The sequence below is a fragment of the Armigeres subalbatus genome, chromosome 1 (assembly GCF_024139115.2).
Source record: "Armigeres subalbatus isolate Guangzhou_Male chromosome 1, GZ_Asu_2, whole genome shotgun sequence".
Taxonomy (NCBI): domain Eukaryota; kingdom Metazoa; phylum Arthropoda; class Insecta; order Diptera; family Culicidae; genus Armigeres; species Armigeres subalbatus.
In genome coordinates, this window is record NC_085139.1 from 108,626,231 (window position 1) to 108,642,445 (window position 16,215).

Sequence of the window (16,215 nt, forward strand, 5' to 3'; positions counted from 1 at the left end):
CCTGTACCGGATCCAGAATACGATTTATTATTTCCGTACAGGTCGTGCCCGTACATGCAAGTCGTGTCATAATAATCATATATTCATAGATCGTAATCTCATGAATTCCTAAGCTATAATATAATACAATTCTCGCGCTTGGTTTCATAGGGGCGTGACTGTGTTGATCGATTTCTCTTCGCCGATGTTTTCTTTTTATTATTGTACCGAATTGCGCTAGTTTGTCAATGATTTAATAGATTGGTGTGATAAAGGATGATTGTATCTTGCACCAGAATCAATAATCACGGTTGTAGCTTTTGAAACAATTGATTTATTAACAAAATATAAAATCGATTAAGAGAAATCGATCAATACAGTTGCGCCCCTGTGAGGCTATGTGCGAGAATTGTTTTGCTCACACCACGTTTATCCATCATATAATTTCTAAAAACTTACAATATTTTTCAAATTGGATGGGCAAAATCAGAGTACACAAAAATCTAGTGTTATAATTTTTGGTACTGCTTTTATTCTTCTTATCTCATCTATTCAGGATTCAAGAACTCTATTCCAAATTTACAGTTCAAAACGAAACATATTTCCTGAATTCAACAAGGATATTCCTCGACGAATAATTGACTTTTCCATCCTTGAAGACAACTACTTATATAAAGCATGCTGATATTGAAGAGACGGTCTCGCCCATCCTGGACAAACATGTGGAAATTCGGTGAGAGAATTCCATTGTATATATTACATTGTATATATAACATCGAAACTATATGATTATATAAAAGTACCATCAGGGCACCCGATTGAAGCGATTTGGATAGGAAGAGTGGAATCGCCAACTTCCTATTGTTAACATCTCGTGGATAAAGGGCGGGCTCTTCTCCCCATCTATTGGGTCAATCTGGGAAACGAGGGCTAGATTATATTATTGTATGTACGAACTTTCTTCTGGAAGGAGATTCTCTATTCATCCCGTGGATTCGCATAAGTGTCTCTGCTTATGAAACCACCCCACCCATTTTGGCACTTCATACAGGAGTTTGATGAAATATAAACAATAATATAATCATGATCAAATCGTTTGTCAGATATGGCCAGTGCTATCGGCAGGTGCCTTGCTACAATAGATGGTAGTATCATCATCATCATCATCATCATCATCAACGCTGCAGGCATTCCGTGACTGGGTTCGAGGAGACAAGCCAGCAACAAAACCTCGAGGTAGTGTCCCACCCGAGACAGTCCAATACGGGCTATAATTGGAGCTTCCCGGTAGAGGAAGCGGTTGGAGTAGCGGAACGTGAAGGGGGCCCCACTGAAGAGTTAGAAAAGTGAGGTAGGAGGTAGATTAAGGAAGTGGGAATACGAAGGAGTAATAACGCCCTATGTCGAGTTAGAAAAGTGCGGTAGGAGTTAGATTAAGGTAGTGGGAATACGAAGTGTAACCGTTGGTTCCAATTAATACTTGCCAGCTCCTCCGCAAGTTACATTTTATTGACATCAAGCCCACCGTGTTTTTCTCTACCTACAAGGAACTCACGCTGAGAAAGGTGTGAGCACCGCATGTCAAAACACCATTTATGCTGCATGGGTAGTGTTTAATTGCAGCGGTTTGAGCACGAGCAAAACATTAAAAGCTCCTGAGGTTCTTTTCATCTGCCAACAGGTGAAATAGGATGGAAGGGTTGCCAAATAGAAGACACTGTCATGTGCTCGTAGATTTTCGTGTCCTGTCGTACCAAATTCGCCTTTATAATCTCAGTGAATATCTCAAGGAGATTAGTCGTTTCGAAACGCTGGTCGGAATCGCAGTGCGCGTCGGAAAGTAAGATTTTTAGATTTTTCAATTTGTAAGTTAAAAACTAATTGTGAATTTGTAGGAATCTAAAGTTAAGTGTTGTTCTCTATAGAATTGTCGACACAAGTGAAAGCCTAGTGAGAATAAAAGGCTATTCAAAAGAAGTACCAGCAGTTGTACTTTAAAACCAAGAAAAAGGTAAAAAGTGTTGGAAAACATTATGGCATTGTAGTATTGTGCAAAATGGTGGCGTCACATGGTGCTAATCAGTGGTACAGGTCCGCATAGTGGGCCTTTTTCTTTTTGTATGCCCTTTTGGCGGTGCTGGAAGTGGCATTTTCTATTCCGCAGAACAGGGGTGCATCGGTTTCCCGGAACAGGCACGGCCAGACGTATATAGAATCGGGGAGTTCGACTTTGCACGTGGACCAACAACGACTGAACAGCCGGAGTGCCACACCTTGGCCCGGCCACGACACCATCGCGGCAGTGAATCGTCCTACAACACCGTCACCTTGCGCCTTGCGCCGGATTGCCTTGAAAACCCTGCCAAAGTCCAACATCCGGCTTCCGGCTGAATACCATCGCCTCGCCGCAAAGCTCTCCGGCCGCCATTGCGAAGCATCACATCACGCAAAGCCCCGCACCTCCATCGTCGGCTTTCGTCCGGCACGCCATCGATCCGCCATCGAACCGACATCGCCGGCTCTAGCCCGGCACGCCATCGACCCACCATCGAAACGACAGCGCCGGCTCTCGTCCGGCACGCCATCGTCCTTCATCGGACATCGTAGCACCATCGAAACGATACCGCCGGTTCTCGTCCGGCACGCCATCGTGTCGCCATCGAACCGATCTCGCCGGCCGTCGTCCGGCACGCCATCGTCATTCATCGTCGGTCATCATCGAACCGTCATCGCCGGGTATAGTCCGACACGCTATCATCAATCATCGTACGGCAATTGCAGGCCCTCGGTCCGCCATCGTCCGGCCATTATCAGCCCTCGTACGACCATTGTCGGCCATCATCCGGCATTCCAGCAATCATCAGCGCTCGTAGTGAACGGCAAGCAGCGGAAATGCCGAGCGACCAAGAGCAACAACATCGAGACTCACCCTTCATCAGCGCCGGCGGACACTAACCGCCCGAATGCTACCACCAACAAACAAACCGCAAGTACCCATTCAAGCCCTGTTGACGTCACAATCAATTAAATAAACAAGCATGTAAAAACATTTGGCCGTGTATGTAGCACATTCTTTGAGACTACGCAGCCCTTTAGATTTCTCCAACTCCTTGGTTTTGTTGTCGCTTTACCGGACTCAGATTGAGTCATCAAGCCTCGCCTACTGTGTTTCACTTACGATTTTTCTCCTTGAGTCGCTTTTGAGCCGCTTAGGTACGGCACTGTTTGTCGGTTTTTCCATCGTACCACACAGGTGGGCACGTGTTTCGCGACACACGTGTGTGTAGCTCCTGCTACAGGTAAGTACTACCGTGAGCGTGTGTGGTGTGGTGATTTACGGTAAACGACCCTTCATTTGTCTCCCATTCGTAGCTTGATTGGAGCTAGCGGGTAACAGAAGAAGTAATCACGCCCTATGTCCTCGGAAGATGGGAAGGATCGACTTCGCGCCTGCTTCCCTCTGCACGACTGGTATCAAGAATGATGATGCCGCGTGCACCCCAAATTGACCTCTCTGCGATAGGGCCTATTCGCCAACATACAAAGGGACTTGCCGACGCGGTGCTACGCCTGCCCCAGCCTTGGCGAGGACCCCTTTTCGTCCTCGGGCTCGGAATCCGCCTGGTTGACCGACGATACCATGTTGTTCTTCGCGCGGCCACTTGCTCAATAAAAGAGTAGAGTTCGACCACAGGGCACCGGTATGACCCATGAAGCCGACTCCGAACCCTTGGACCACCTCTTTTTTTGCGCCTGAACTAGCCATCCTTGAGTCCACGCGCCACCTTCTGTGTAGCTCCGAGACGATTTGGACGATAGCCGATAAAACGGCGTTCCAGCCTACTTCATCTTTACACATCCTCCGAACTAGGTTGTCCGGGGTAGTGTCCAGACCACATGCGGTCACGCATTGCGCGAATACGTGGACACACGAACAACACGTGTTCCGCCGTTTCCTCTAAACCTGCGCACACCAAACACTCGGGCGAGGCCGAGCAAGCCAGCTGCGTTACCTGCACTGTTAATTTGCAGCACGCTTGAACGCCGGACACTTCGAACCCCTCATGGGGTGCTTGCTGTTCACAGCTTTGCTGGAACAAATCAAACAATTGGGAGGGTTCGTGCAGCATTGTGCCTTATGTCCCTCCAATCCGCAGCGTCGCAGCGTTGACGTTTTCGGTTTCCTCTTGTTCTTGACCAGGGCCCAGGAGGCGTCATCCCCATGTTTTTCCCTGGTCTGGGGCGGCTGAGAGTTCTCAGCCTGCCGTAACCCCTTACCACCGTCTTTCCTGGGTGGACGGACCTTTCCAGGTCCTTCCTCCCCTGGTTTGGGAGGTACCTGGCCGGGGTTCAGCTTCCCAGCCCCACTACCCTTGTTCGGAGTAGTAACCCTCCGCGTTTTGGAGCGGCCCCCAGGGAGCTCATCCCCTGGAGACTGTCTCCCCCGTTTTTGTGTCTGCTCTGTTGGAGCAGCCACCCCCGACGTGCCCGCGAATACTTGAGCCTCAGTCTGGGTAGACTTTGGCACCACCGTCTTCGCTGGCACGCCCTCGGTCGATTCGACCTTGCCTGTGTCCGCGAATCCTTGGGCCTCAGTCTAGGTAGACCTCGACTCCACGGATTTCACGGGTTTAGACTTGGCCGTCCCGACCGCCCTCTCCAGCTTGACGTCCAACATCGACTTTCGAAGTTTCAGCAAGCTCCTCTTGAGTTCCTTACTGATATTATGCTTCGATGACGCAAAGTCGATGATGGCGTCCAGCTGTTCCGTCGCCACCTCGAAGGCCGAAAGCCCATCGCGTTTGCGGTTCATCGCCTCCACAAGCCATGGGCCGTCAATAACCTCTACCGGCGTTTTTTTTAGCCGAGAGGAAGGTTGAGTGACCCACGCTGGCGCTGCGCATCGTGCTGCCGACTATTGCCTCTGGCCTCCTAGGCGGAGACCTGAAAAAACCACCTCTTGTGAAGGGGTTATTGCCTACACTAATACCACAAATTGAAGAATTGACTTGGTTTTCCATTTTGATCTCACGAGTTGCTCGGGAAAAGGGGTCCACAACGGCAGAGCCCAGCATGACGCTGTAAGGGACAATTACTGTGAAGGGTGCCCATGTACCCCACAGGCTCCATTAAAGGCCTATCTCATTATTTCACCTCCTGGCCATGCATCCCTCGGCACGGGTCGCTTGACGCCTTGGGATTAGGGGTTACGGACGATGGTCCCGGTCTAACTCGCAGTGGCCATGGGAAGAGGTCGTCAAGCCATTGGACAAAGCCCCTGCTGCCCCCGTGTGTGTGAGAGTGTGTTTTTTTTACAAGGGTTAAAGGTCATCAAAAATCTGCGCGACAGACACCTCGAGCATCCACACTATGCTCGAAGGCGAACAGGGATGGGCTCCTCCCGACCTGCTAAAAATGTGCCTCCCGGATAAACCGGGTCCCTTATACAATACAATTTTTTATGCCCAAAACATGTTAAAAACTACTCATTCACATTTAGTATTTTTTGTACGAGAAAGGCACCAACACCAATAGGAGGATGAATCAGGGTTTTTTTTCTTCCTTATTTCTTCTTCCTTTTTTCTTCCTTCTTTAATTCTTGCTTCTATCTTCTTCGTGCTTTCTTCTTCCTTGCTTCTTTTTTCTTCTTCTTTCTTCCTTCTCCATTTTTCCTTCTTCTTTCTTCTTCTGCTTCCTTCTTTCTTTATCTTGTTTCCTTCTTACTACTGACTTCACACTATGCTCTTCTCACTTCTCATTTCTCAATATGTACTTACTTCTCACATTTCACTATCCACTTCTTACTTCTCGTTCGGCTTAATGACCGTTCCGCCTAATGGCCTTCGGCCTAATCACCTTCAGCCTAACGGTTTTCGGCCTTATGACCCGGCCTCCAATTTTGAATGTCTAGTTCTAACACATCTCCTATCGTAATTAATTCCTTTGGGAAAATCCTCTGATTTACAATTTTTTGGACAACGTCGAGCTTCCTTCTACTTGACAAATTAATCTCTGAGGATTATGATTCACCAAAATTAACATTAATCTTCTTCTTATAGGCATTACATCCCCACACTGGGACAGAGCCGCCTCGCAGCTTAGTGTTCATTCAGCATTTCCACAGTTATTAACTGCAAGGTTTCTAAGCCAAGTTACCATTTTTGCATTCGTATATCATGAGGCTAACACGATGATACTTGAATGCCCAGAGAAATCGAGATAATTTCCAATCCGAAAATTGCCTAGACCGGCACTGGGAATCGAACCCAGCCACCCTCAGCATGGTCTTGCTTTGTAGCCGCGCGTCTTACCGCACGGCTAAGGAGGGCCTCACATTAATAGAGATCTTAAATAATTTACCTCATTCCTCTCTTCTCTGTACATCCCCTACACCAATTTTTGATCTTCCTTTCTCATTACCCATTAGTTACAAACTTTGGTAATTAATGTCACCACAGGCATACAAATGAGTACAATCTGATTATTGATTTAAACATATGTTTATGACAAAATGTTTCTCTATAATCCCACTCTAATAAATAATCATGGTGATTTATTATATTATATCCATCATATTTGTTTGAAGGCAAAGCCAGACTCAGAGTGATACGGCGATACAACTTATAAATGACTTATTTGGATTTCTTTCGTCAATTGATTCTTCTGCTCATCATATACAATAAATACTTAGGCACGTTTATTCGTAAGATCATTATTCAAAAGCCTTATCTCGCATAATTTAGATAGCATCAACCAGAGCCTGGAAAAGGGCTTCGTCGCCAGTCATCTTCACCTTGCCCTGTTCGACGGCATCGTGCACCGAAACCGACTTAGTTCCGACGGCAATGAAGTCCTCGTCCGAAATATTGATCACGACATCGGCACCGTCAACCTTGCCCTCGTAAACCTTCAGACCCTTCAGATCTACAACCAGCTCATGAGTGCCATCGGCTGCTACGATGTTCAACTGGAACACTCCCAGAACCTTACGTGGTCCGCTGGCGTCGATTCCGGCAACACGGGCCTTGATTTTCTCAACAACGGCGTCGCTCTTCATGGTTGATTGGATTGAGATTGGGGGAACTTCACTGGTCGAAAAAACTGCGAGTAACTGATGAAGATAGTAACACCGGAATGGTTATTTATATGAATCGAGTAAACTGCGTTTCGGAAGTAGCAGGTGCTCCGGATTAGTTAAGATTGTTATCTATTTGCCAGCTGTAGTGTTTCTTAACCAAAGACAATCTCTTAAGCTGATGTTCCCCATGGCTTTTGTATGAACGTCATTCTTTGCATTTGACGGAATAATGTTTTTGTTCCTTCCGTTCAATAATCCTTAGCAAATCTCCAATTCTGATAACGCTTCTAAATGACGAGCGGAAGAAATATGTTTGTATCGCACATATATGGTTAAGGATTGCATATCTGCTGTTGCACTAATCTAACTAGACTATGGCTACAACTGGATTGTATCGTACCGGACGAACCTATAAATACGTTTACCCGTCTATACCGAAGGAATCATTTGCTTCACAGTTTTTCTCAAATCAACTTCAGTTGCCAAAGGGTGCCTATTAGTGTTCAACATGAAGAGTGACGCCGTTATTGAAAAGATTAAGGCTCGCGTTGCCGGCATTGACGCCAGTGGTCCTCGCAAGGTTCTGGGAGTGTTCCAGTTGAACATTGAAGCTGCCGACGGCGTTCACGAGCTGGGTGAGTACTGAGTGATAAATTGACAAGTGTTAAATCCAACTGACCGATCTTTTTCGCGCTAATTGCAGTTGTTGATCTGAAGAATCTGAAGGTATACGATGGCAAGGCATCCGGTGCCGATGTCGTGATCAACATCTCGGACGAAAACTTCATTGCCGTCGGAACCAAGTCTGTATCCGTGCATGATGCCGTCGAACAGGGCAAGGTCAAGATGACCGGTGACGAAGCCCTCTTCCAGGCTCTGGTTGATGCCATCTAAAATGGATTAGATTTTCGACTTTCGCATTTACAATGGTCTGACTGAAACAAATTCTGAATTCTTTGAAATTATCGATAAGTTATTAAATATAAGGTTTCAAGAGCTAAGCTAACGAATATTTTTATTTATTAGTAAGTATAGCGTTTTCTTCCTGCAGACGGTCGCAGGATTCTAAGCGCTACTCACCTTATCAGCAGGAATTCAATCACAGACCCACCCTTTTTTGCCATTGGGTCCATTCACAAAATATGTAACGAAAATGTGGGCAATTTTAGACCCCCTCGTAACACTTTTTGTATGGATGATTTTAATTATTTGTATGAACCTTAACGCTTGGTCTGACCCCTCCCTCCCCATATAGTGTTATGTAAAGGCTCCCCCAGACCTAAGCGATTTCATCGCCGCGATTCTATCGTTGGGTCGCTGCAAGCAATGTTTTATTTACGCTTCCATACCAACGGCGACAGAATTGCTGTCGCCAAACGATAGAATCGCGTCGCGACTGTTGCATCGCGTGTGTTTGGGAGAACCTTAACTTGTAACTGTGTGAAATGTGTGTACAAACAATAGAAGACACGAATCATTAACCAATTTTCTCGCAACAGGTCTAGTTTTTCACCATTACACAGACGCTAAAATCGTGTTTTCAGCGCGTTTTACTACTATGCGATTTAGCGCAACAGTGTTTTCCAGACATTTTATCAGTAAGTTAATGCGCTTCCTTCTAGGTTCATTTTTCATTTATTTAGTTTACATCTAAACAGATAACACTGAATCAACAATTTGACGCCACAATACACGTTTCGAGACCGCATCTCTCCATCCTCGAATACGCCCCACGCTCGCCAAGTCGTTCTGCACCTGGTCTGCCCATCTCGCTCGCTGCGCTCCACGTCGTCTCGTACCTGCCGGATCGGAAGCGAACACCATCTTTGCAGGGTTGCTGTCCGGCATTCTTGCAACATGCCCTGCCCATCGTACCCTTCCGGCTTTACTACACACTTAACTCATTTCACAGTATTCGGTAAATTTTACCGAAATCTCAACAGCAGAACTATTCGGTAATTATTTTACAGATTTTTTGTAATTTTTTCCATTGTTCAACTGTCAAAATCACCGAAAATCAGTAAAATTATTTACCGAACAGTTCTGCTGTTGAGATTTCGGTAAAATTTTACCGAATTCGGCGATTTATTTTAAGTGTGTACCTTCTGGATACTGGGTTCGCCGTAGAGTTGGGCGAGCTCATGGTTCATTCTTCGCCGCCACACACCGTCTTCTTGCACACCGCCAAAGATGGTCCTAAGCACCCGTCTCTCGAATACTCCGAGTGCTTGCAAGTCCTCCTCGAGCATTGTCCATGTTTCATGTCCGTAGAGGACAACCGGTCTTATAAGCGTCTTGTACATTTTGTACACGCATTCGGTGCGGTGTTGAATCTTTTTTGACCGCAGTTTCTTCTGGATCCCGTAGTAGCCCGAATTCTGCAGATGATGCGCTCTTATTTCACGACTAACCTTATTGTCACCGTTAGCAAGGATCCAAAGTAGACGAATTCATCGACCACCTCGAAGGTATCCCCGTCTATCGTAACACTGCTTCCCAGGCGGGCCCTGTCGCGCTCGGTTCCGCCCACAAGCATGTACTTTGTCTTTGACGCATTCACCACCAGTCCAAATTTTGTTGCTTCACGTTTCAGGCGGGTGTACAGTTCTGCCACCTTTGCAAATGTTCGGCCGACAATGTCCATGTCATCCGCGAAGCAAATAAATTGACTGGATCTGTTGAAAATCGTACCCCGGCTGTTACACCCGGCTCTCCGCATTACACCTTCTAGCGCAATGTTGAACAACAGGCACGAAAGTCCATCACCTTGTCTTAGTCCCCGGCGCGATTCGAACGAACTAGATTGTTCGCCCGAAATCTTCACACAGTTTTGCAGACCATCCACCGTTGCTTTGATCAGTCTGGTAAGCTTCCCAGGGAAGCTGTTCTCGTCCATAATTTTCCATAGCTCTACGCGGTCTATACTGTCGTATGCCGCCTTGAAATCAACGAACAGATGGTGCGTTGGGACCTGGTACTCACGGCATTTTTGAAGGATTTGCCGTACAGTAAAGATCTGGTCAGTTGTCGAGCGGCCGTCAACGAAGCCGGCTTGATAACTTCCCACGAACTCGTTTACTAATGGTGACAGACGACGGAAGATGATCTGGGATATCACTTTGTAGGCGGCATTAAGGATGGTGATCGCTCGAAAGTTCTAACCCCTTCCTTCCACTGCTCCGGTAGCTGTTCGGTTTCAGAGATTCTGACTATCAGTTTGTGCAGGCAAGTGGCCAGCTTTTCCGGGGCCATCCTGATGACCTCAGCTCCGATACCATTCTTACCAGCTGCTTTATTGGTCTTTAGCTGTTGAATGGCATCCTTAACTTCCCTCAAGGTGGGGGCTGGTTGGCTTCCATCGTCCGCTGAACTGACGTAGTCATCTCCTCCGCTGCCTTGACTTTCACTGCCTGTACTCTCAGCGCCATTCAGATGTTCCTCGTAGTGCTGCTTCCACCTTTCGATCCCCACACGTTCGTCCGTCAAGATGCTCCCATCCTTATCTCGGCACATTTCGGCTCGCGGCACGAAGTCTTTGCGGGATGCGTTGAGCTTCTGATATAACTTGCGTGTTTCTTGAGAACGGCACAGCTGTTCCATCTCCTCGCACTCCGCTTCTTCCAGGCGGCGTTTCTTCTCATGAAAAAGGTGGGTCTGCTGTCTCCGCTTCCGTCTATAACGTTCAACGTTCTGCCGGGTACCTTGCTGTAGCGCGACCGCCCGCGATGCGTCCTTCTCCTCCAGAATCTGTCTGCACTCTTCGTCGAACCAATCGTTCCGTATATACCCGACGTTGTTCTCCATTGCGTCGTTAATGGCGGCTTTAACTGTATTCCAGCAGTCCTCAAAAGGAACCCCATCGAGCTCACCTTCTTTCGGCTACGCTGCCTCGAGATTCTGCGCGTATGCAGTGGCGACATCAGGTTGCTTTAGTCGCTCTAGGTCGTACCGCGGCGGTCATCGGTACCGAACATTGTTGATGACGGATAGTTTTGGGCGCAGTTTAACCATCACCAGATAGTGGTCAGAGTCGATGTTAGCGCCACGATATGTCCTGACGTCGATAATGTCGGAGAAGTGCCGTCCATCAATCAGAACGTGGTCGATTTGTGATTCTGTCTGCAGTGGTGATCTCCAGGTGTACCGATACGGGAGGCTGTGTTGAAGTAGGTGCTGCGAATGGCCATATTCTTGGAGGCGGCGAAATCAATTAGTCGTAGGCTGAAATTGAGATTTTTTTTTTAAATTTTACAACGTAGGGGAACTGTTCCGATCTTCATCTCGCTGAATATTCATCTCATCGCAAAACAAAGCAATTACTTATGGATCCTGTACACCTCCGGTGGTGCAAAGGGCCGAGTTGAAAGATCTCCATCCTGAGCGTTGCCCAGCTATCGCTTTAACCTGTTGCCAGGTTAGATTTCGGTCGACTTCTTTTATTTTTTTACTAGCAGACCCAACGAACTTCGTTTCGCCGAAAACTGATTTATTTTCTGATTAGATCTCGAGTTATGAAGAAATTAGTGTTTCATTTGTATGGGAACCCCCCTTTCCAAAGCGGGGAGGGGTCTCGAACCATCTTAAGAACCTTCCCCGGCCCCAAAAACCTCTACATACAAATTTTCACGTCGATCGGTTCAGTAGTTTCCGAGTCTATAAGGCACAGACAGACAGAAATTCATTTTTATGTATATAGAAGAAGAAGAAGAAGATATAGAAGAAGAAGATTGAGGCTTCGCCGCCATGAGCCTCTGGGTCTGCCTCTGCTACGATCAGGCCTGGGATTTGTCACCTTCATACAGAAAAACCATGCGACAAAACCAAAGAGAAAACAGTCACCTCAAACTGGACAACACAACCTAACCAACGTAGCTCGATACAGCGTACTACTGGTCTCTCACTCCGACGAGACATTTTGAATCTTGTCACATACCTATTTTGTTACGATATATTTGTCGTGTGACGCTTTCCATCGCGACTAAGGTTTTGCACAACCAGACGGATTAGAATAGTTGTCATGGTTATTGACAAAAAGTTCGTCATGTCACCTTTGAGTTTTGTCGCGACAAAAATTTTTGTCGTTGTCAGCAAAATGTTGTCATTATGAATTGATGACAAGATGTGGAGAAACCACTGAAATGATGTGGTTTCTGGGTTTTACAGCAGTTGAAGTCGAGCTCATTATAAAAACGGCTAATATGTACGGCATAATAATAATGTGTCGAATTTTGGTGATTTTAGTCCAGCTCCTCCTGTTTAACCAAAATGCGTCATTTAATTACATATCTAAAATGTATGTTTAAAAGTCACGAATGGTTTGAAACTATCTATATCCGGAAATCTTTTAAGCGGGCCATTAACACTCGAGCACACAAGCTGTTGTATTTTGAACATCATAAACCAAAAACATATCACGCTGTACATAGCATGAACAAGCCCTCATGAGCGTTTCATGACCGTACACTTATTACGTAAGCACTTATGGAAGGAGTACTATCATTTTCTTACTCTCCATATAAATAAAAAAATAATGTGTAAGAAAAAAATTTTACATTGGAGGGGGCTTCGAAAAACACAGAAAAATGCACCGTAATAAGTGTACGGCCCCACAACAGCGCGTGGCTAGCGATTAAAATTTAATACTCCGCCCAAGTTAACGTGCAGTAATTCCAATCAATCAAAAATGTATCGAATGTTCCTAAATTGCCCCTAATGTAGGATATACGCTTAAATAAAATTCCGTATTTCTCTTATACATAAAATATTGCAGTCAAATAACCGTCTATCAGGCAATTGCTACAAACCGTGTACCGTTAAAACCGGGTAAATTACGAAAACCGCGTAAAAATGATTTTATCAAAAATCGCTGTTTCGTATGCCCCGATTTTTTTTCAAACCCAAGTGAACAAAATCGGTTAAAAAAACAGCATCAATACAAAACCTTGAAATGGTTTGAAAAGTACGAAAACTCCATAAACCGCGTGAAAAACGAGCAAACTTGCGTTGCGTTAAAAGAGACACTTGTTTTTTTTTTTGTTTATGTATTAGGGTAAATGATGTATCTTGGACAAGCGCAGGACATTCATTAGAAAATATATCGAGATTGAATAGTATAAACCAATTGAAAACCACTAGCTTCATCCAAATACATAACCTATGATTAGTCTTGTGTCTCCATTGCCCAATTTTTGAGTAAATTACGTTTACAAGGTGTAAACTGTGATATACTGCGAACTGAAATATTTTCTTTTTGGACATCAAATATATAATTTCGACATGGAAAATGAATATATTTTGGACAGAGTCATTTTCTCCTATATTTAAAAATGGCCACCCACAGATGTCAATGGTATGACATGGCCTACACGTATCCACATTCATTTAAATGCATTTATTTGCTTAACTGACATAGATTAACTTAACTGACATAGATTGTTTCGCAATCTTATCGATATCATTGAAAACAGCCTGAAAGTTGGCAATTATTGGTTCATCCATGTACTGTACATGGGGTGACCAATAAGTTCATGTTAAGCGATTGGAATATGTTAGTATCTCAATTACAATCAAACTTTGGCCGCAGGACCTCAAGATTGCCGTTTGAACCAATTTAAACGTGTTTCAGGTGCATGTTACGAAGAGTCCTATACTGCATGTTCTCCTGCATACAGGCGAGAAGTATACAATGATCATACTTCTCTTCATATCTAAAATTGATCGAAGAAGCTCAGGCTTGTCCAAAATATATCATTTACCCTATTATGTACGTAACAACGCAAACATTGAATAAAATGTCTTATTTCTAAACAGAAAATCTGTCAAGAGAACAAAGAAATAATTAATTATAAAGTGCTCTTTTCAGTATGATATTTCAAATTTGTCCGCTGCTATTGCTCCTCCACGCAGATGGACAACCAGAAGATGCGACATAACTTACTTTCGGGACCAATGTTGTGTCGTGCACAGAGTCGAAAGTGTATGCGTTGTCACACTTTTGTCGCAGATGTGTGCTCTAACAAGACATACAACAAAAGCAAATTGTCGCGGTTGAAAAAAGTTGTCATCTGGTCGTTGAGATCCAGTCGTGCGACGGAAAACTGGAAGTTGACAAGTTTTTTTTGACTGACTATGCTTTTATGTATCTTGTCATGCGTCACTGACAAACGCGACAATTCCCAGGCCTGGCTACGATGTCCCGCTGGGTTCCAGTTGAATGCTTGTTCACAGATTTCGTTTCGGCCCCTACGTAAAGTGTGGCCGACTTAGCCCCATTTCCAATCCTGAATTTCTGTTGCTATCGGCCTCTGGTGACAACGAAGATGGAGCTCGTTGTTTGAGATCCAGTTGTGAGGCCACCAGGCCCGAACTATATACCGCAGGCATCTGTATTTATTATTAGAGTCAAGACTTCCATAGCATAAATAATTTTACAATCACTGTTTAGGTCATTCGGCTAAGTTTTCCACCATTATCCTGTCGATGATAACCCGGTAGTGTTGTCGATTCTGGAACACAAAGCTGCTCGATAGCTGGCTTAAATCCATAATGCGCAAAAGGGCACTTTTCATTGGTTGTACGTCTTCCACTTGCGTATCTGATCGATTAACGATTAACGTTACCAGATTGACGATTCTCCATTGCTTTGTTGCATGTATCAATCTGAAAATTTGTTCATGCTTTACAGAGATTTTTTCATTGATTCCATAGTATGAACTTACTTTTTTTTATGCTTCCGCATAACTATTGCCACTGGTAAAATTATCATTTTATTCACTTTTACGTGTTTACGTTAAATTCAATGCATCTAAATAAATATAATTTTTTCCTCGACAGTTGTTTTCTTTTATCGACATGTTTTTATTACTTCAATTGGGAACAGATGTTCAAAACACGTTAAAGTGCATAGTTTCCCTTGTAGTATTAATTCAATGTTTTCTTCTAATCAGTTTGACGTGGAAAGTTAGTGATAATCTAACTGGATGAAACACGCTGGATTCTCGTGAAATAGAACATTACATGGACGCGTATAATATTTTCAGTGCAGCACCTTACGCTTAAACACTCCGAAAGCTCTCCGATCAGCCTTCTTTAACGTCCATGTTTCATGGCCGTATGAAGCCACCGGAAGAATCAGAGAAGTATACAGCGCAAATTTTGTTTTCGTATGCAGACTACGGGATTTAAGCTTGTTACGAAGTCCGTAATAAGCCCTTTGCAGCTGCAATACGCCTTTTCACCTCGCGGGTAACATCATTACCGCACGTCACTAATGTTCCAAGATACATATCATTTCAAATTTTCCACCATCTAGCACCATTTCGCTACCACCACCACTAATGAACCCACGTTGATTGCCAGCGACCATGTACTTCGTTTTGCTGGTATTGATCGTGAGTCAATCCTCGCTGTCCCCCTTTTAAAAGGCACAAAAGCCTTTTCCACGGCACGGCGATCAATCCCGATGATATCGATATCGTCCGCAAATCCAAGGATCATATGCGATCTTGTGATAATGGTACCGCTTCTTTGTACACCAGCTCTTCTAATCGTTCCCTCGAGCGCTATATTGAACAGAAGATTCGAGAGTGCATCACCCTGCTTTAATCCATCGAAGGTAACAAATGACGTCGTTATTTCATCCGCAACCCTTACACTTGATTTCGATCCGTCCAGCGTTATACGAATCAGCCGTATCAGTTTCGCCGGAGAACCATGTTCAAGCATAATTTGCCATAATTCATTCCGTTTCGCTAGCGTATTACAGAAAGGATTTCACGTTAGAGTTAAAAATTCGTATTTTGGTGCGTTATCTGCCTGTTTTTCCAGATATTTCTTAAACTCGCAAAGGCTTTCTTGATCCGTGTGCCTATGTCGATCTTGGTACCGCCGTCTGACGCCATTTGGCGTCTTGAAGGGTACCAAGTGAATCTGGAAGGGGTCGCCGTGTTTACATCCAATGATTTGGTTGTGTTGACGTTGATGACTAAGCCTGTCGAAGAGGAGCGCTCGGCAAGGTCGTTGAGCTTACTCTGCATATCAGAGCGCCGTTGAGCGAGGAGTGGAACGTCAGTAGCCAATTCTAAGTCGTTTAGGTGCTTCATGGTAACAGGCTGCCATAACAGCCCGCGGTTTGGTTCACGGTCAATCGCACCTACCAC

General features: G+C 45.0%; 3 protein-coding genes across 3 annotated transcripts; 2 read left to right on the forward strand and 1 right to left on the reverse strand.

The window, feature by feature from the left end:
* The first annotated feature begins 1,670 nt into the window (after positions 1-1,670).
* LOC134206413 (uncharacterized) lies at positions 1,671-3,028 on the forward strand. Its single transcript, XM_062682129.1, has 3 exons — positions 1,671-1,805; positions 1,955-1,990; positions 2,144-3,028. The coding sequence occupies exons 1-3, from the start codon at positions 1,671-1,673 to the stop codon at positions 3,005-3,007; spliced, it is 1,035 nt and encodes a 344-aa protein (XP_062538113.1). The 3' UTR covers positions 3,008-3,028.
* A 3,626-nt stretch (positions 3,029-6,654) lies between these two features.
* LOC134205182 (non-specific lipid-transfer protein-like 1) lies at positions 6,655-7,109 on the reverse strand. Its single transcript, XM_062680196.1, has one exon. It carries the CDS (start codon positions 7,034-7,036, stop codon positions 6,719-6,721), a length of 318 nt encoding a protein of 105 aa, XP_062536180.1. The 5' UTR covers positions 7,037-7,109; the 3' UTR covers positions 6,655-6,718.
* A 387-nt stretch (positions 7,110-7,496) lies between these two features.
* On the forward strand, positions 7,497-8,058 carry LOC134205187 (non-specific lipid-transfer protein-like 1). Its single transcript, XM_062680209.1, has 2 exons — positions 7,497-7,692; positions 7,761-8,058. The coding sequence occupies exons 1-2, from the start codon at positions 7,566-7,568 to the stop codon at positions 7,949-7,951; spliced, it is 318 nt and encodes a 105-aa protein (XP_062536193.1). The 5' UTR covers positions 7,497-7,565; the 3' UTR covers positions 7,952-8,058.
* The last annotated feature ends 8,157 nt before the right edge of the window (positions 8,059-16,215 follow it).